Consider the following 21,371-nt stretch of genomic DNA (forward strand, 5'->3'; position numbering starts at 1 on the left):
GTGGGGGATAAGGTACAGGGCTATCAAGATGAAAATGCCTTTGCCTCATTCAAGATCTAGAATCTTAAACAAAACCTCATTTGATGAATTTAACTGGATTTTCTTCTCTGATTATGTTAAACCTCAAATTTACATACATTTTCTTTAAACCTTTAAGATGAACAGTTGTTTAAGCCATATGAAATTATTTAGTCCTTTATATATCAGGCTTAACAAAGCTGATGATATTCAATGGAAAACAATGAAATAATTTACCTTTTAGTAATCATAAAAACTTTAACTGACTTTTATTACCTTCTTTTTGAGCATCCCTCACTAAAGCTTGTGATTTTTAATGTAAATAAGCACCACAGTGTAGTGGGCAGTCTCCTTCTCAGTCAACCTTCAGTACTCTGTACACACTGTTTTGAAATACTGTGGTGAAGTAAGGCCTTCCATCCTTCAGCAAGATGCTACACAGTGGGGGGTTGGCTGCATTGGAAGGGTCTTCCACATCCCAAATTTCAAGCATACTGCAACCAGGCCTTAAAAAAAAAAGGACATATATATACACAATGCATTCACATCTAAAGGAAATGTGTAATTTATAAGGCATTTCCTAAATTTTAAGATTTAATTCATAAAGTCAAGATTTTAAAGTTATTTCCAAAGATATGAATTCAAAATTTAGCAACAATAAAATGAACAATATAAATGAATGAAAACAATACAAATGAAAGTAAGTACGCTGTATTTTCATGTCCCACTGAACCAAAGAATGAGATGTGTCCTAATAATAAAAGGCTTACTATACATTCAGAAATGCACTTAAAAATTCACTTTCAAAATGAAATATTTATTTGACTTTTTAAGTGGCATCATCATCCAGACATCACACTAAGTAGTGTAAAAAAACCAAACCAAACCTGTTGCCATCGGGTCGATTCTGACTCATAGAGACCCTACAGGACAGAGTAGAACTGCTCCATATGGTTTCCAAGGAGCAGCTGGTGGGTGCGAACTGCCAACCTTTTGGTTAGCAGCTGAGCTATTAACCACTTCACCACCAGTGCAAAGAGACAAATTAAATGAAAGTTGAAGTAATTCCTGATGAATAAACTGACTTGGAGACACATGAAAACATATAGTCCAAGACAGGAAAGGGAGGCTCTTATGCCAATTTTGTTCTCAATCCTTTCCTTTTTGGGTGGTTCTATGAGTGGGCATGAATGAGAGAGTATATCTCACTAGGGAATAACCCTGCAGAAGACTCATTAAAGTTAGGCAAAACTGGCTTCTGACTTTTTAACCGTTATATTGAAGTATAACTTACATACAACAAAAGCCACATTTTTCATGTGTAAAGTTTGGTAAGTATGGGCAAATGTGTGTAGTTACATCAGCACCACTACAATCATGACACAGAGCGTTTCTATCATCCCAAAAAATTCCCCTATGCACTTCTGCAGTCATTCCCCATTGCCCCAGGCAACCACTAATTGCCTTCCTGTCGCTAGAGTTTTGCCTTTTCCAGAATTCCGAGTAATTAGAATCATACATCACGTATGTTTTTTTTTTTTTTTCTGGCTTCTTTACCTTAGCATAGGAGCCTTGATGATGCAGTAGTTAAAGCACTGGGCTGCTAACTGAAAGTTCCGCGGTTTGAACCCAGCAGCCACTCTGAGGGAGATTTAGCAGTCTGCTTCAGTAAAGGAAACCTGATGAGGCCATTCTACTCTGTCCTATAGGGCAGCTATGAGCGGCAATTGACTTAATGGGTTTTTTTAACCTTAGCATGTTTTTGAGATTCATACCTTACATGTTATAATTTCTACAACTTCCACTGTAATTCAGTAGTTCTTTCGTTTTTATTGCTGAATAGTATTCCATTGTATGGAGATACCACAATTTGTTTATCCATTCACAAGAAGATGAACATTTAAGATATTTTGAGTGTTTTGGTAATTATGAACAATGCTGCTATGAACATTCATGGGCAAGGATTGTGTGGACAAACATTATAATTTCTCTTAGAGAAATACCTAGGAGTGGAACTGCTGGGTTGTATGGTCAGTTGTGGCACAGTGGTTAGTTTGCAACCAAAACGTCAGCGGTTTGAATCCACCAGCCACTCCTTGGAAACTCTATGGGGCAGTTCTACTCTGTCCTATAGGGTCACTACGAGTCACAACCGACTCCATGACAACAGTTTTTCTTTGGTGAAATGTCTGTTTAAACATTTAATCAATTTTAATTGTCATCTTATTATTGAGGTATGGGAGTTCCTTCTATATTCTGAATAAAAGTCCTTTGTCAGATCTTTTTAGATTTGAGGGATAACTACTCAAAAATTGCTTAATATGGTGCACATATTTAGAGTATACAATTTGTTAAGTTTTGACTTATGTATAAACCCATGAAACTATCACCACAAACAAAATAGTGGACATACGCATTGCTCCCAAAAGCTCTTTTGTAATCCCACTCTCTTGCTCCTGCCAACTCCTTCTCTCCCCAGGCAACCACTGATCTGCTTAGATTAGTTTGCATTTCCTGAAATTCTTTTTTTGACTAGCTTCTTTCATTTAGTGTAATTATTTTGCAATTCATCCATGTTGTATGTATCAATAGTTCATTCCTTTTTATTGCTGAGTAATATTTTATTGAATGTATATTCCAATAGTGCAGCCCTGGGGGCACAGTGGTTAAAAGCTTGCCTGATAACCAAAAGGCTGGCAGTTTGAATCCACCAGCTACCCCTATGGGGCAGGTCTACTCTGCCCTAAACAGTCTCTATGAGTTGGAATCGACTTAACAGCAATTAGTTTGGGTTGTTTCCAGTTTGGGGCTGTTACAAAGATAAGCTGCTATGAATATTTGTAGACAGTGTAAGTATGGTGTGGGTGTATGCTTTCTTTCATCTTAGGTAAAAAAAAAAAAAAAAAACTGTGTATAGTAGGTATGAAATTGCCAAACTGTTTTTCAAAGTGGTTGTACCTTATTATATTCCCACCAACAGTATATGAAAGTTAGTTCCTCCATAGCCTCAGCAATATTTGGTATGGTCAGTCATTTTAATTTTAGACATTGTAATAGGCGTGTAAGGAACCCTGGTGTGAAATGGTTAAAGTGCTCAGCTTCTAACTGAAAGGTCTGTGGTTCAAACCCACCAGCTACTCTGCAGGAGAAAGACATGGCAGTCTGCTTCCGTAAAGATTACAGCCTTGGACATCCTATGGGGCAGTTCTACTCTGTCCTATAGGTTCACTACGAGTGGAAATCAACTCAGTGGCAATGGGTAATAGGTATGTAGTGGTATCTCACTGCAGTTTTAATTTGCATTTCACAACTGACTAGTGATGCCGAGTATCTTTTCATGTGCTTATTTGCCATCTGTATGTTTTATTGTTGTCTCCTCAAATATTTTGCCCATTTGTAACTAGGTTGTTTTCTCATTATCATATGCTTTGCAAGTATATTCTCCCAGGCTGTGGTTTATCTTTTAGTTCTCCCACGGTGTCTAATTTTGATAAAGTCTTATTTATCAGTTTGTTCCTCTAACAATCATGCATATGGTGTTGTATCTAAGATACCTTTGCCTAATCCAAGGTAATATCAATTTTCTCCTATCTTTTCTCCTATCAATTTTATATCTCTAGGTTTTACAGTTAGGTCTATGACTCATTGTGAGTTAACTTTTGTATATAGTGGGAGATACGAATTGAAGTGTCCTCCCCCTCTCCTTTTGTATAAAGATACCCAAGGCCCCTGGGTGACCCACAGTTAGCACTAGACCACAACCCTAAAGGTTGGTGATGAGAACTCACCCAGGGGGTTCAGTTCTTTCACCCTCAGAAGTGCCAATTGTGTTCTTTCCATTTGGTTGTCTAATCCCAGGTCTTTGCACATTCCATCATAACACCTTGCCTTCTTGAGCCACCCTTTGAAATCTTCTGTTTGATTCTTTTAAGTCATCATTTCTTCCATTTGCTTTAGGTACTCTGTGCTTAAGAGCAAGTTTCAGAGTCTCTTCTAACATCCATTTTGGGCTTTTCCTTCTTTCCTGTCTTTTTAATGACCTTTTACTTTCTTCATATATGATGTCCTTCATGTCATCCCACAGCTCTTCTGAGTTTCAGTCATTAGTGTCTGGTGCATCAAATCTATTCTTGAAATGATCTCTAAATTCAAGTGGGATGTATTCAAGGTCGTATTTTGACTCTTGTGGACTTACTTTGATTTTCTTTTGCTGCAACTTGAACTTGTACATATATACATTAAAATTATGATGTTCCTGTTTTTTCTTTTGGAAGATGCCAATTTGTTCTAGTGTGGATGAGCAGGTTATTAGATATTAAAATTTCAGAACTCACTTTTTCTAAAATCTATTATAGCCAATTCCAAATTATCCACAGGAGAAATGAAAGCTCTTAATGTTAGACTTAATGCAACTAAGGAGAGCCCTTAACCAAGGAGTCTAAGCAAAGACCTGAAGGGATCCATTAAGCATATTAAATTTTACCATTTTTAGAAACTGCAAAGTTCAGGAATTTCAAAAATTTTAATTAGAAATGTTCTTCTTATATGTCTTTTTGAGTTATATGAAACTTTCCTCATAAGTCTTATAATTCCAGTACACATCAACTGTAGAAGAGGAATGCTAATATTTCACTTTGCTATAAGCTCAAATGTGTATTTCAGATATCTAATAAAAACTGTCATCGAAATTTGAAAAATTATGAAAAAAGGTTAAGTTTAATCAACAACAAAAAGATAAACAAATCAAAAAATGGGCAAAAAGCTTGGACAGTTCACCAAAGAGGATATTCAAATGGCCAACAATCACATGAAAAGATGCTCAATGTTCATAGCCATTAGGGAAATGCAAATCAAAACCACAATGAGATACCACTTCACCCCCATCAGAATGAAAATAATAATTTTTTAAAAAACGGAAAACAAGAGGTATTGAAGAGAATGTGGAAAAATTCGAACCCTCATCTATTGATGGCAGGAATACAAAATGGTACAGTCAATGTAGAAAACAGTTTAGCAGGCCTCAAAAGGTGGACATATGACCCAGCAATTCCAGTCCTAAGTATATACCCAAAAGAAATGAAAGCTGGAATGCAAACAGAAACCAATGGTCATTGCAGCACTTTTCACAACAGTCAAAGGTAGAAACAACCTAAATGTCCGTCAGCAGATAAATGAATAAAAAAAAAAGTGGTGCATATATACAATGTAATATTACTCAACCAGAAACAGAAACTAGTATTTTTAATTTTTATTCTGCCTTAAGTGAAAGATTACAAATCAAGTCAGTATCTCATACAAAAATTTATATACATCTTGCTATATACTTCTAATTGCTCTCTCCCTAATAAGAAAGCACACTCCTTCCCTCCACTGTCTCTTTTCGCATCCATTCTGCCAGCTTCTGACCCCCTTTGGCCTCTCATCCCCCCTCCAGACAGGAGATGCCCACATAGTCCCATGTGTCTACTTGATCCAAGAAGCTCATTCTTCACCAGCATCATTTTCTATCCCATTGTCCAGTCCAATTTCTGTCTAAAGAGTTGGCTTTGGGAATGGTTCCTGTCTTGGGCTAATAGCAGGTCTGGGGACCATGATCACCGGGGTCCTTCTAGTCTCAGTCAGACCATTAACTATTGTCTTTTTACGAGAATTTGGGGTCTACATCCCACGGCTCTCCTGCTTCCTCAAGGCTTTTCTGTTGTGTTCCCTGTCAGGGCAGTCATCCTTTGTAGCCTGGCACCACCTAGGTCTTCTGGTCTCAGGCTGATGTAGTCTCTGGTGTATGTGGCCCTTTCTGTCTCTTGGGCTCATAATTACCTTGTATCTTTGGTGTTCTTCATTCTCCTTTGCTCCAGGTGGGTTGAGACCAATTGATGCATCTTAGATGGCTGCTTGCTAGCGTTTAAGACCTCAGACACCACTCTCCAAAGTGGGATGCAGAATGTTTTCTTAAAAGATTTTACTATGCCAATTGACTTAGATGTCCCCTGAGACTGTGGTCCCCAAACCCCTGCCCCTGCTATGCTGGCCTTTGAAGCATTCAGTTTATTCAGGAAAATTCTTTGCTTTTGGTTTAGTCCAGGTGTGCTGACCTCCCCTGTATTGTGTGTTGTCTTTCCCTTCCCCTAAAGTGGTTCTTATCTACTATCTAATTAGTGAATACCCCGCTCCCTCCTTCTCTCCCTCCCCACTCTCGTAAACATCAAAGAATATATTCTTCTCTGTTTAAACTATTTCTCGAGTTCTTATAATAGTGGTCTTATACAATGTTTGTATAATGCCTTCCAGATTCCTCCATGTTATGAAATGTTTCACAGATTCATCACTGTTCTTTATCGCTGCGTAGTATTCCATTGTGTGAATATACCATAATTTATTTATGCATTCATCCATTGATGGGCACCTTGGTTGCTTCCATCTTTTTGCTATTGTAAACAGTACTGCCGTGAACATGGGTGTGCATGTATCCGTTCGTGTAAAGGCTCTTATTTCTCCAGGATATATTCCGAGGAGTGGGATTGCTGGATCATATGGTATTCTATTTCTAGCTTTTTAAAGAAGTGCCAAATTGATTTCCAAAGTGGTCGTACCATTTTACATTCCCACCAGCAGTGTAAAAGTGTTTCAATCTCTCCACAGCCTCTCCAACATTTATTGTTTTGTGTTTGTTGGATTAATGCCAGCCTTGTTGGAGTGAGATGGAATCTCATTGTAGTATTCATTTGCATTTCTCTAACGGCTAATGATTGTGAGCATTTCCTCATGTATGTATAAGCTACCTGAACGTCTTCTTTAGTGAAGTGCCTGCCTGTTCATATCTTTTGCCCATTTTTTAATTGGGTTATTTGTCTTTTTGTAGTTGAGTTTTTGTAGTATCATGTAGATTTTAGAGATCAGGCTCTGATTGGAAATGTCATAGCTAAAAACTTTTTCCCAGTCTGTGGGCAATCTTTTTACTCTTTTGGTTAAGTCTTTGGAAGAGCATAAATACTTGATTTTTAGGAGCTCCAGTTTCTCTAGTTTCTCTTCTGCATCGTTAATAATGTTTTCTATACTGTTTATGCCATGTGTTAGGGCTCTGAACATTGTCCTATTTCTTCTTCCACAATCTTTATCATTTTAGATTTTATATTTAGGTCTTTGATCCACTTTGAGCTTGTTTTTGTACACAGTGTGAGGTATGCATCATTTCATTTTTTTGCAGGTGGATATCCGGTTATGCCAGCACCATTTGTTAAAAACACTGTCTTTTCCCCATTTAACTGATTTTGGGCCTTTGTCAGATATCAACTGATCATATGTGGATGGATTTATGTCTGGATTCTCAATTCTCTTCCATTGGTCTATGTGCCTGTTGTTGTACCAGTACCAGGCTGTTTTGACTACTGTGGCAGTATAATAGGTTCTAAAATCAGGTAGAGTGAGGCCTCCCACTTTGTTCTTCTTTTTCAGTAACGCTTTATTTATCTGGGGCCTCTTCCCCTTCCATATGAAGTTGGTGATATGTTTCTCCATCTCATTAAAAAATGTTGTTGGAATTTGGATAGGAATTGCATTGTATCTATAGATTGCTTTTGGTAGAATATTTTTACAATGTCAAGTCTTCCTATCCGTGAGCAAGGTATGTTCTTCCACTTGTATAGGTCTCTTTTGGTTTCTTGCAGAAGTGTTTTGTAATTTTCATTGTATAAGTCTTTTACATCTCTGGTAAGATTTATTCCTAAGTATTTTATCTTCTTGGGGGCTACTGTAAATGCTATTGATTTGGTGATTTCCTCTTCGATGTTCTTTTTGTTGGTGTAGAGGAATCCAACTGATTTTTGTATGTTTATCTTGTATCCCGATACTCTGCTGAACTCTTCTATTAGGTTCAGTAGTTTTCTTGAGGATTTCTTAGGGTTTTCTGTGTATAAAATCATGTCATATACAAACAGAGATACTTTTACTTCTTCCTTGCCAATCTGGATGCCCGTTATTTCTTTATCTAGCCCAAATGCTCTGGCTAGGACATCCAGCACAATGCTGAATAAGAGTGGTGACAAAGGGCATTCTTGTCTGGTTCCTGATCTCAAGGGGAATGCTTTCAGACTCTATCCATTTAGGATGATGTTGGCTATTGGCTTTGTATAAATGCCCTTTATTATGTTGGGGAATTTTCCTTCTATTCCTATTTTGCTGAGAGTTATTATCATGAATGGGTGTTGAACTTTTTCAAATTACCTTTCTGCATCAATTGATAAAATCATGCGATTCTTGTCTTTTGTTTTACTTATATGTTGGATTACATTAATTGTTTTTCTAATGTTGGACCACCCCTGTATAAAAAAAAAAAAATACCTGGTATGAATCCCACTCGGTCATGGTGAATTATTTTTTTGATATGTTGTCGAATTCTATTGGCTAGAATCTTGTTGAGGATTTTTGCATCTATGTTCATGAGGGATATAAGTCTGTAATTTTCTTTGTGGTATCTTTACCTGGTTGAGAAATGAATTCTTGATGCATGTCACAATATGGATTCTTCTTGAAAACATTATGCCAAACAAAATAAGTCAATCAGAAAAGGACATGTTCTGTTGACTTCACTTATATGAAATAAAAAAATATAGAGAAATTAAAGCTTATAAGTGGTTACCAGAGGTGGGAGGGAGGGGGAAGGGGGAGTATTTGCTAGTGGGGCAGGGAGTTTACATTACTGGTGGTAGAAAGATTGGGAGAATGATAGTGATAAGGGTTGCACAACATGAAGAGTGGAATCAGTGTCATTGAATTATGTGTGTAGAAACTACTGAATTTAGTGAATGTTTTGCTATATGTATTTGCACCACAATAAAAAACAAGTTTAAGATGGTAAATTAAAACAGAAAACCAGGATACAAAATACATTATAAAAAAACCAAACCAAACCTGCTGCTGTCGAGTTGATTCCAACTCATAGCAACTCTGTAGGACAGAGTAGAACTATCCCTAGGGTTTCCAAGGAGTGGCTGGTAGATTCAAACTACTGACCTTTTGGCTTGCAACCATAGCTTTTAACCTCTGTACCACTAGGGCTCCAAAATTAGATTCCTTTTAAATTATAGTATTATTTTACTTCTCTACTTGAAATGATTTTAATTAAAATACCGGGGGTAACATTTTGATGGAATTTATTCATAATAAGTAGTCCCTGGATAGTGGAAACTGTTAAGGCCCTTGGATGCTAACCAAAAGGTTAGAAGTTTGAGTACACCCAGGAGAGGCAAAATATCAGCCATTGAAAACACTACAGAGCACAGTTCTGCTCTGACACACATGGGGTTGCCAAAAGTTGGAGTCGACTCAATGGCAACTAGTTTTGTTTAAGGAAAAAAATTCTTAAAAATCAGGACTACATAATAAACTGAAACCTTTCTGACTTAAAAATATACCATATCATATATCACGGACATAATACTCACTTAGTTCTCACAATACACCATGCCTCTTCTAAAATGTAATAATTCACATGTAACTCCAACAATTTATCTCTCACTTCTTTGGCGGATTTTCGACTATATGTGGAATAAACTATTTTTGTCCGGGCCCTTTAAATTCAAACAACAAGTTAAAAGATTTTAAAGTAAATAATAGAATGGACTAAAGAAAATTTGCTAGCAAATTAAAATCTCAGTGCTTACAGGATGAAATGTTGATATATATGACTCAAAATAGCAGAAATTACTTCAGGATAGCTGTTTCCTAATTCCTACTTATTTTTTGCAAGTGCTAAAACTTACAGCAGTTTGAAATGTTCATATATGGCTAGTTAGGGTATAAATTAGTTTAGCGTTATACTGGATGGCAGGATAGTAGCTCAGGACATAAAGTTTCCTCTGCATAATTCACAAAATAATGTGCTCATGGAGTAAGCCTCGACAGAGGCAGAATATAGTGAAAACATAGATTTCCGTAGATAATTTCATATACAGAAGCTCTGAAAAACACATGTTGAGGCTGAATGTAGTAAATAAAACACTTACACAATGGGCTTCTGTATTAGGGCAAGAGGAAAAACCACCTTAACAAAAGCTCGAGAACAGGAAGAACTGTGGTATGACAGGTGACTTGGCACTAAAGGGAAGTCCCATGAAATTCTGATCCACTTACGTATTAGACGTAACTTAAGATTTCAAGCATGTAGGATGCCCAACCCTCATAACTAGATATAAAACTAAAAATAATTTAAAATGTCACTCCTAACAATAGATTACTAGAAAGAGCAAAATAATTTTTAAAAGCCCGTCATTTAAGAAAAACCAAAACTTCCAGATCTGAATAGACACTGGAGCTCTCACAATCAGTTACCAAAAGAACACCTTAAAAGTAATGTAATTTTTCTATGTTAAAAAAAAAAAAAAGCCAGTCATATAGTCACCAGTAAGATCTAGGATGGCTGCTTAGCTCAGGGCTCGTGGAGTCTAGAGCACAACTGGTTTGGCAAAGTGGAAACCTGGGCCAAATTCACGCCACCTCCTATTACTACTACTGAGGAACTTGATTGGAACACACACACACACACACACACACACAGGCTACTGATAAATATGTGACATATTTTTCTCTTTGAGAAAAAGGATTTTTACTTTTTTCAGTTTCCAGAGGTTTATTAAGCCAGCTTAAAGTGAACAGATAAATATCATAATTTCTGGACTGTTCTGATTTTTTTTACTTTCAGCATGAATATAAGTATGGTGTATATAAGTATGAATATAAGTATAAGAGCGTGTGTGTGTGTGTGTGTGTGTGTGTGTGTGTGTGTGTGTACAACATTTTCTCTATCCCTAAAAATCAGCAGTAAGTGAGGCTGGTGGAAATATTTAATTGGTTGCCAACCTCAAGTCTGCATCCTCGTAATGTGGGTGATTGACAATGGGGTGAAGCGTGGACAGTTTGATGCTGGCCATTGTGGGCATGGCGCCTGCAAAAACAGCATCTGAAAAACAAGGACATACTTCTTAAAAGAACATTTTAAAGGAAACCAAAAGTTAAACTAACCCATAATATTTTAACCAAAATCACAAAGGATGAAACATATTTAAATGATAACCATTGAATTCATTCTTTTTGTTCATTCAGTAGTAATTAATTAAAAAATAACAGTTAACTTTAGTTGCATGTTAGTGCCAGGAAGTGCCAAAATTTTTTACAAAATCATCTAATTTGCACAACTATTCTGTGAAGAGGGTTCTATATTAATCTTATTTACAGATAAGGACACTGAGACATGGTGAAGCAGCTTACCCACCTGCACAGCTAAGAAGTGTCAGAGGTCACCATTGTAAACACTTCACCACAGCCTCCTGCCACGTTCAAGCGCTCTGCTAAGAGCCGGTACTACCAAGGCACAGAGGACTAGAAAGGGTCATAGAATTGTATATCTTACTCCAATAATTACAAATACTAGGAAAGAAGAGACTTATAAAGGGCAAGCCTCTTGCCACATTGTTTTAAGTGATTTTTAATGGATTGTGAATTATAAGCCTGAGGACATGTTGGGATAAAGCAATGTGTTCTTCCCTCAGGTTGTTTTTAACTATTCATAATTCGGTTTTCTTAGTTTCCATTTGACTTTATATAATTTAGGTATTTCACCAAATCATTTCATTACCTAGTAATAGTGCTTTTGGGATAATCAAACCAAACCCACTGCTGTCGAGTCAATTCCGACTCATAGCGACCCTATAGGACAGAGTAGAACTGCCCAATAGAGTTTCCAAGGAGTGTCTGGTGGGTTCAAACTGCCGACCCTTTGGTTAGCAGCCCTAGCGCTTAACCACTACACCACCAAGGTTTCCTTTGGGATAACAGCATGCATAATTATATTGCCCTTTGGTAGTAACTAAAATCAACTGTCTGGCTTCAGTTTCAGTTTTGTCTCTTGGAAGACCAAAAGACCAAGTGCTTGCTTCCTGCCAGCTTTGTGTAATAAATGATTATATAATTGTGAAGGTTATTATCATTTTAAAACAGCACCATAAAGTTAGAAAAGTTGGTAATAAGAATAAGGCATGTTATTCAGATTTGCTGTAAATAATTTACTAAGCATTCTAAATGTATCTTTCAATGAAAATATCTTTATATGCCTTAAATTTGGTAACATGTTATTCAGTTAAGTAGAAATGTCTATTATTGAATGATTCAATAATTAATGATAACAAGCTGTTAGGCTAGAGTGGTGGCTCTCAACCCGGGGTGATTTTGCTTCCCAGGGGACACTGTTAATGTCTGGAGACATTTTTTGGTTGTCAAAACTGGGGGAAGGAAGTGATCAAGAGATCAAGGATGCTCTCAAACCCCCCACAATGCACAGGACAGCCCCACAACAAAGAATATCTGGCCCAAAATGTCAAGTTGCTGAGGGTGAGAAACTGTGGGCTAGAGGGACCCAAAGCCCAGGGTCAAGATCATCTAGAAGAAATTCGGTATCTGTTTCGTTGGCCTTTCTAGCTATGATCTTGTAACTCCTACCCAAGTGATAATGTGATAGGGTGACTGTGGCCTACCAAGGGGATTAGTCAGTGTTTCCTTAAAAGAGAGCCAATTTCAGAGCAGAGGGGAGAGGTCCACCACTATCAAGGAAGGAGGGACCAGCAGGAGACACCTGGTAGCAGGAGATGGTGAGGTGGGCTTCCTGGCCCACAGAAAGAGAAAAGTGAGTGCCTTGGGCAGAGACTGGAGGCCAGGGAGAGGCGTGCCTGTGAGCATGGCTGCAAAGAGGTTATCCTGATGGAAGAACTGTATCTTGAGTGTTCCTGAGCCTGAACTGTAACTGTTACTTCCCTTATAATAAAGCCCATAATCTTGAGTACGGTCTATGAGTTCTGTGTGGCCACCGCAATGAATTATCAAACCCAGCAGAGAAGTAGAGAGTGCTATGTGAGGGATGGTTGGTGTCAGAACAAAGATGGCCGAGAGAGGAGCCTTGCAATGTTGATCTTGGTTCTCCTTCCCCCTTGTGGGGTTGGAGGAGGTGAGAAACCACCTCCAAGTCATTTTTACACCTGTCTAGCAAGAGCTAGAACCACTGAGGAGATATCATTTATGGAAGAAAGAGGGGGAGAAATACTACCTGGCTTCTCCTTTCCTCTTGGTTATTGTTATGTGCCATCGAGTTGGTTCCAACTCATAGTGACCCTATAGGACAGAGTAGAACTGCCCCAGAGGGTTCCCAAGGAGCTTCTGGTGGATTCAAATTGCTGTCCTTTTGGTTAGCAGCCAAGCTCTTAACCACTGTGCCACCAGGGCTCTTTCCTATTGGTAGTGAGGTAAATATATGTGCACTACTCCTTGGAAACGGGCAGTTCTACTTTGTCCTATAGGGTCGATATGAGTCAAAATCGACTCGAAGGCAATGGGCTGGGACTTGGAAAGAATAAGATATTTTTCTATGAGTATACCTAGAAAAAGGTATCTCCTGTGACTCAGTAGAGTCCCACGGGTATATAGCTTGGTGAGTGGACCATGGGCTAGATTTCAGCTCCCACTTGTCCTTTCAGTTTGGTACTTATGTATAGTGCACAAACTATACAACCTGAGATGGTGAACCTGAATACACTAGCCCCACCCATACCATGAAACTTCATGTCACTTTTACTAAATATGTGGTAACCATGACAGAGCTTTCAATAGAGGAATGAAAAAGAGAATAAAACAGACCCATAAGAAGACTGAAGAAGAGGCAGCTGAAAATGAAGTTAGAGTTTATACGAGTTATCACAGAAGAAGCTGCCAAATGTAAGCTCTCTCTACCAAGAACCCAAAACATGCACTGAACCAGTGAACATCATAAGAAAAGATTTAAAAAGCAGGTATATTTTAAAGCTTTGGAAAAAACAGCTGTAACTAGAGAGAGGCAAAGGAGTGCAAAGGGAGTGCCTACCTCCTGCTCCTGCAGGGCAAAAGTCATTTGGGAATTAATTTCAATTTTTTAATTAGACTAGCAGCTCTAAGTGATGAGGCACCATTATCCACACCCTTGAAAGCCAAAGATCAAATATCTGAGTGGAATCGTATAAAGATTTACCTTAGTTAATGATAGCTAATTAGTAAAATGCTGTCTATCAACTAAGAGAGAAGAACAAATCAAATCCAGGAGTCACAAGATAAATTCAAACAAACCACAATGAAGAATTTCTGTCAGAGAAAATTACTGAAGTCTTGGATAAGACTGTATGTAAACTACATATAGAAAGTATTAGGAAAAAAAAAAAAACCTGTTACCATCAAGTCAATTCCGACTCATAGCGACCCTATAGGACAAAGTAGAATTGCCCCGTAGGGGTTCCAAGGCTATAAGTTTTTACAGAAGCAGACGGCCACAACTTTTTCCTGTGAAGCACCTTGTGCGTTTGAACCGCTGACCTTTCGGTTAGCAGTCAAGCACTTAACCACTAAGCCAGAAATGATTGTAGAATATACTTATTCTCTGGAAAGCTATTTAAATATAAAATAAATACATATATGCTTGAGGTAGTTTCAAATAGAGATAGAATTTTTTAAAAAGGAAGCTACAAAGAATATCTTGGAGTATTTAAAGTGTGATTTAGATTAACCTCTTTGAAATAATTTAGAGAAGAAAACAGAATGTCCAAGATTCTAACCACTTTGTACCTGATTGGTTTTACATACAGTTAAAACAGGTAGTTAGCAATGACTGAAGTGATACAAGTGCCAGTAAGTTCCTAGCAACCAAAATTATCCTCTCCAATGGCCTATTTCGAGATGTGAAATTTTGTCATTAAAGATTGATTTCTTCAGTTTATTCCTGTTCTAGTTAAAACACAATAACGATCGCCGAGAGTTATAGCACATGACTTGTGAACAATCATTAATTCCTTGGTGATGATTAAAATTATTTCTGACAGTTACCAAAGAAGAGTTTAAAGAGGATAAAAAATTATCTTTTGAAAGGATTTGGTTGGACACTGCAATGACCAAATCTATGAGGGTAAAAATGACCACGTGTGTGTATATTTTAAAATTTCTATGTAAGTTTTAGAAACCCTGGTGGTGTAGTGGTTAAGAGCTATGGCTGCTAACCAAAAGGTAGGTAGTTCCAATCTACCAGGCACTCCTTGAAAACCCTATGGGGCAGTTCTACTCTGTCCTATAGGGGTGTTATGAGCTGGAATCGACTTGACAGCAGTGGGTTTTTTTTGTTGTTGTTGTTATATGTTATATATTATAGATTTTATGTATTATATATATAAAATGATAACTATATAAGTATGTAATATATATAAATGTGGGTACACATATGTAACTAAATAGCTAGATACCTGGTCTGCTATTGTATTTGATCCATTGTATAAGTTCTTCTTGAGGCAAATTATTAAATTCTCCTATTATGCTCCACTGATTATGTAGATTTGCACAACCTTGTATTGACATCACTGTTAGAATGCCAAAGACAACATTCTCAAAACGAACTCTGCAAAAAAGCCAGCCAAAGAGCTGAAATGAAAGAAATCATTTGTTTATAATTCATTTACAAACCATTTATTTATAATTTGCGAAGAGTTTTTTTTTTTCTATAGTCAATAATAAATCATTACCTTGCTACTTAAGCTGAGGTAGATTAAATCAAACCAAACCAAACCTGTTGTTGTCAAGTCAATTCCAACTCATAGCGACCCTATATGACAGAGTAGAACCGCCCCATAAGGTTTCCAAGGAGTGGCACAGTGATTAAAAGCCTGGCTGCTAATCAAAAGGTCACCAGTTTGAATCTACCAGTTGCTCCTAGGAAGCTCTATGGGGCAGTTCTACTACATCCTATAGGGTTGTTATGAGTAGGAATAGACTCGATGGCAATTTCTTTTTTTTTTTTTTACTCTAGTATTGGAAGAGCACTTCAGGATAGTTTTGATAGGGCAAGAAATTCTTGCACAGACCTGAACTCCAAATGACTATGTTTGTGGAAAGAATACTAACAGTGTGAAAAGTATGCCTCATCACTTGTCATTGAAATATCAGTTAAAATTTAAGAATAATTTTCAAAGCTACTTGTAGCTGCTTTGCTTATTCTATAGTGGATCATGAACTAACATTTTAAATCATTTCAGTTATTTAAATAAAATCATTTAGTGTTTTTATATTTTGGATTACTCAGCAAGGCCATGGTAACTACACTATAGTTGCTATAGTTATAGCTACAGGAGAATGAATACCTTACCCGTCGAGAGCAGATCAAGGAAGCCATAATACACATGTGAGGTGTCAAAAACAGCTTCAGCCTCATAATTAAAATAGCAAGGGCAGTAAATGCTAAAAACTGCAATGTGTGAAAAACCAGCTATAAAAACACAAATAAAATGACAGTTTCACTTAATATACTTAAAAATTAATAACTATAAAATGCAGTAAATTGAAACTATTATTGTTCATTAGGACAAGGATCTTTTCACTTAGTAATGAGAATATTAATGTTTATTAATTCATTCAACAAAGATTTATTGAATGCCTACTATATGCCAGGTACTGTTCTGGGTGCTTTGGCTACAACTGTGAATGAAACAACAGTGAACAATTTCTGCCCTTGTAAACCTCACATTTTAGTATCTGCAGTAGAAGAGACAGACAATAAATAAATATAAATAAATAAAACCACTATCTAATTTATTACTGTTGAAAAACCCATTGCCATCGAGTCCATTCCAACTCACAGCGACCCTACAGGACAGAGTAGAACTGCCCCAGAGAGTTTCTAAGGAGCACCTGGTGGATTCCAACGCCGACCTTTTTGTTAGCAGCCATAGCTCTTAACCACTACACCACCAGGGTTTACCTGGTCTATTAGAAGGTGGTAAGCATGATGGACAAGAAAATGGAGCAGGGAAATGAGCCTGGACAAGCAGGTGTGGTGTGGGACCATAGGTGGCAGTAGTGCCGATTTTAAGTAGCACCATCAGGGTTGACCTCATTGAAAACATGACATCTGAGCAAAGACCTTATAGAAGTAAAAACGTGAGTTGTAGAAACTTAAAAAAATATGGAATGTTTTACAAATTTGTATGTCATTCAGTCAGCAACAGAAATTACAGCAGAACATAAACTACATTGTTTTAAAAACAGTGGGATTATATAATTATTTGTACTAATCAGTAGGGCGTCCTATTTTGATCAAGATGGGGTTCCACTGACCAAAGGTTTCAGACAAAACTTTTCTGACATACGTTTCCATAAACTGTCAGCTAATTCCTCACTAGAAAAATGAACAATTTGGACAAATAATTCATAGAACAGAAAGTAAGTGGCGACTAAATATCCATGCTCTAACAGTCAAATAAATTAAATGTTAAATATAATGAAATATCATTTTAATTTATCAAATTGACGAATAAATTAATAATGAGTTTAAGAGAGGATGCAGTGACACAAACTTTGAACAAGTAAATTTGTACCCTTCTGTAATTTAGCAATGTTTATCAAAACTCTAGAAAAGAGCCACATCTTTGATTTATTAATTCCTGTTCTAGGAATTGAACATAAGTGAAGTATCAAAGCACAAAGATGGCGCTACAAAGATGATCACCAAAGTGTCTTTTTTAACAAGCAAAAATAGAAGACTAGAGTGTGCAATATACAGCATAAATAATTAAATTATTTTTGCATTTCTACAGGTGTACAGCTGATAAAAATAAATCACAGAGCAGAAGATTATTTAATGTCATGGAAAAGTGTTCAGGGCATAAAACTCTATCAACAATATTAATTTTGTGGAAAATTCATACAAACACACATGGGGGGGTAAGGGGGGAGACTGTAAGAAAATATACCTAAAAGTTAACAAGGGTCATTTCTGAAAGATTTTTCTGCATTTTCCAAGTTTTTAAACATGTCATTTTTATCATCAGAAATATCAAATTTTTAAAATTATACTAGGCATTATTGTAAGTGCCTTTTCCCCCAGAAGATGTTACGTAACTTAGTCAACACCACAGTCAGTAAGTGGTAGAACTAGGATCAGAATCCAGCCTAGCTCCTGAGTCTATGCCTTTAATCACTATGCATACTTCCTGTCCAACACAGCATAGTCTCTATTAGGCTGTTAACATGACGTGTACAGACCCCAACATACGTAACTCAATTTTCTCAAAAGAACTAATTTTTCCTCTAAATTCTGTATCACTTAACTCCTTCAATAGAATACTTTCATACTGGTTAAGATACCTTCAGCTGTATGTCATAGAAAACCCTTTGGCTATAAGTAATAAAAGAATGTTGTTTGTGACAGAAAACACAAACTTTAGTGACATAACATAGAGGATCAAATATAAACTGATCAAATAACACAAGCTTAGGGATCAGAGAAAAAAGTGAAGACAGACAGGAACGACTGTCAGGAATAAAACGAGGTATGAATGGGTCTAAAGGGCAATTCGGGGAGCTGGGGGGACTCTCATTTTATCTATCCCAGCCCATCTTGGCACTAGTTCCTTATAGAAACAATGACATTCCGGCAATAAATAGTGTTCATAACATTTTCCCTTTCTTTTCTTTCCTGTAAATTACTAAGTACTCCTTCACTGATTTCTAAGTCCATGAAATAGAAAAATTGGTCAAAAGATACTAAATTTGATGGAATAAATGAATCCAGATAAATACATTAAATTATGAGGAAAAATTACAACAGAATAATTCTTTAACACCTTTAATAATCATGTCAATAGGATGGTAACCCAGGGGGTTATTTAAAGCGAGTTGAGGGGTGAAGATCGTCCCCGATTCAGAGGATTAGCAGAAATCAAGCAATCTAGAACTCGCACACTGGTGATAAAATTATCCTAGTGAATCCTCATCTAATCATGAAATGAACTGGAATTTATAGCTTAACTGGAATTTATAGCTTATCACATCCAAACAATGAGTAGCACCCCCTGTACTCCTGCCAGGTTTTATGCCTTCTATGCCCTTCTATCCCTAAATTGAACAGTCTCTGACTCTAAACCACGTGGGAAGAGAGATTTATCAGGTGAGAGTCAAAAGTGGGAGTTGTTGGATAAGAAGCCAGTCTCTCATTCACTGCACTACATTGAAATTTTTACCATTTCCTTCCATAAGATCTACAGTTTTTAGAATTTTAAATCTCTCATCTTCCTATACATATGGAGTTTACCACTCTCTTTAGTCTAAAAAGATTAAGAGATTTCATATCACTGTCCTCCTGTTAGTCTCCTGGATTTGTGCTTTGCCTTTTAAAAAACCATCTGCTTTATTGCCGAGAAACCTGAAATATCTAAAACTAAGATCTGGTTATACTTCCTCATGCCTAATAATAAAGTCCAGAATGAGGTCCGAATTCTTTGCATACAAAGCCACCAGAGTCAGAACCTTGCTTTCTTTTTCAATCTCATCTGCTGCCATTTCTTATCTTTTATATATCAGCAATACTGATTGCCTGTAGCTGTGAACATAACATACTGCTTCGTGCCTTCTTTTCACAGGTACATCCTCTGACCTTGGTAATCTCCTATTCCTCCTTTAAAGTCATATTATAAAATATTTCCCTGACTATCGCACCCTTGCCACACAGATTTAATCACTCCCCTTCTGCGCTACATCTGTTATCTTGGTGTCCTTTTATCACTGCACATAATTACCTGTTCACATTTTCTGTATCCCCCCTCACTATACTGTACATTTCTTAAAAGCAGGAACTGGGTATATATGTAGGTACATAATAAAGAATCAAACTGGTAGCTCTATAGCATTGGTAGAAAAAAAGAAAAATGGAACTAAGAGAAATGAAAGACAAAGCAAAAAATGTGAGAAAGGAGAGCAGAAAATGAAGGAGTACTATATTTCCAAAAAGAGGCTGAATTTTAGACACCACATATTAAAATATAAAGGCTAATGTGCACTAGTAAGTAAAATCAGGGACTGATTTTACTTACTAGCACAATTCCTGGTTGACTGACATAGTTTACATTCACTAGTAGATGAGTGAGGCAGCACAGCAGAGTAGAATGGATAGTTAAAAGCATGGAATCTGCAGTTAGCCTGCCTGGGCTCATCATACTCCTTAGTTCCTCAACGCTAAGGCACTTTTAGCTTTGTGTCCTTAGGCATTACTTAACCTCTCTGTGTCACAGTTTCTTCATCTGTGAAATATAGATAATAATAGTCTCTACCTCAAGGGGTTGTAGTGAGGATGAAATTATTAATATATGTAAATCACTTAGAAAAATGTCCTGCACAGAGTAAGCAGTAAGTGTTGACTAATATTGAGAGCTCTGGAAATGGACTGCTTGGATTCAAATCCAAGCTTCACTATAATCAGCTCTGGGACCTTAGGTAAGCTAACTACTTTCTCCAGCTCTCTCTTTCTTGGCAGAGACCCTTTGCTCTTCTTCTAGACTACATTTCCGAGCTGCCTTGGCAGTTAGATGTGGCCATGTGGCTGAGTTCCAGCTGTGAGCAGAAAGAGGTGTGCACCTCTTCCAGGCCTAGCCTTTACAGAACCTCCTTTGCATGATCCTCCACGTTCTTTCTCCTTTGCTAGCTTGATGCAGGCAAGCACATCAACCCTGGAAGCCACATGTGGAAGGAGTCTGGGTCATTTAGCAGCTGCTTACTGGACAGCCATTTGCTAACCACAAACACCTGGTTTAAAATTTACGTGAACATAGAATTCAACTTTGCTTCAGTGAGTTGTCACTGAAATGTCAGTATTTATCTTTTTAGCAGCAAGCATCACCTAATTACTGTAATTTCCTTATTTACAAGATGGGAATAATACTATATGAGAATCAAATGACACAGTACCTGGCACATAGTAACTATTCAAAAAATATTATTATTATCAGCTATTCCTATTAAGCTCAAATTCAGTTGTCCTCTTGTAAATTCTGCCTTTTCCTTAAGACCCACTTAAAGTTCTATCTCTTATGAAACTGAATTTCTAGCCCATACTGATCTTTCCCTTTCTTATTGTATGCCCCAAAATAATTCAACATAGCACAATATTCGTTCCATGACTTCTTCATAAAATTATACATACTTGAGGGCAGAAACAGTGTTTATACCATGACTTGCATCCTACAACTGCTAAGCTCATCACTGACTGTTGGTCCAGTCAGTGTGGTGGTAGAAGCCCACCCGTCACAGGGCCATGGGGGCCTGGCCTGATGGGCTATAGCTGGTTAGCTCAGCGGGTAAGGACACTGTGGAAGCAAATGCTGTTATTGTTGAATAAATAAAAGAGTGAATAAATGAAGGCAATGTAATTATATTTCATAGTCATGAATAAGCTTTCTGGCTTTCAAATCCTTTATGACTGCTCAAAACTGAGAACAGATTAAAGAGTGAGAAGGATCAGCAAAAATCTATTA

At 37.2% G+C, this 21,371-nt stretch overlaps 1 protein-coding gene across 1 annotated transcript in view; it reads right to left on the reverse strand.

Moving 5' to 3' along the window:
- Positions 1-373: 373 nt before the first annotated feature.
- Positions 374-21,371, reverse strand: part of DPY19L2 (dpy-19 like 2) — a 118,698-nt gene continuing 97,700 nt past the window's right edge. Inside the window, exons 18-22 of the mRNA XM_049893767.1 lie at positions 16,214-16,333; positions 15,318-15,492; positions 10,873-10,972; positions 9,459-9,584; positions 374-524 (exon numbers count right to left, since the gene is read on the reverse strand). Coding sequence (XP_049749724.1) covers positions 374-524; positions 9,459-9,584; positions 10,873-10,972; positions 15,318-15,492; positions 16,214-16,333 — 672 coding nt within the window. The remainder of the gene's footprint in view (positions 525-9,458; positions 9,585-10,872; positions 10,973-15,317; positions 15,493-16,213; positions 16,334-21,371) is intronic.

The sequence above is a fragment of the Elephas maximus genome, chromosome 8 (genome assembly GCF_024166365.1).
Source record: "Elephas maximus indicus isolate mEleMax1 chromosome 8, mEleMax1 primary haplotype, whole genome shotgun sequence".
Taxonomy (NCBI): Eukaryota; Metazoa; Chordata; class Mammalia; order Proboscidea; family Elephantidae; genus Elephas; species Elephas maximus.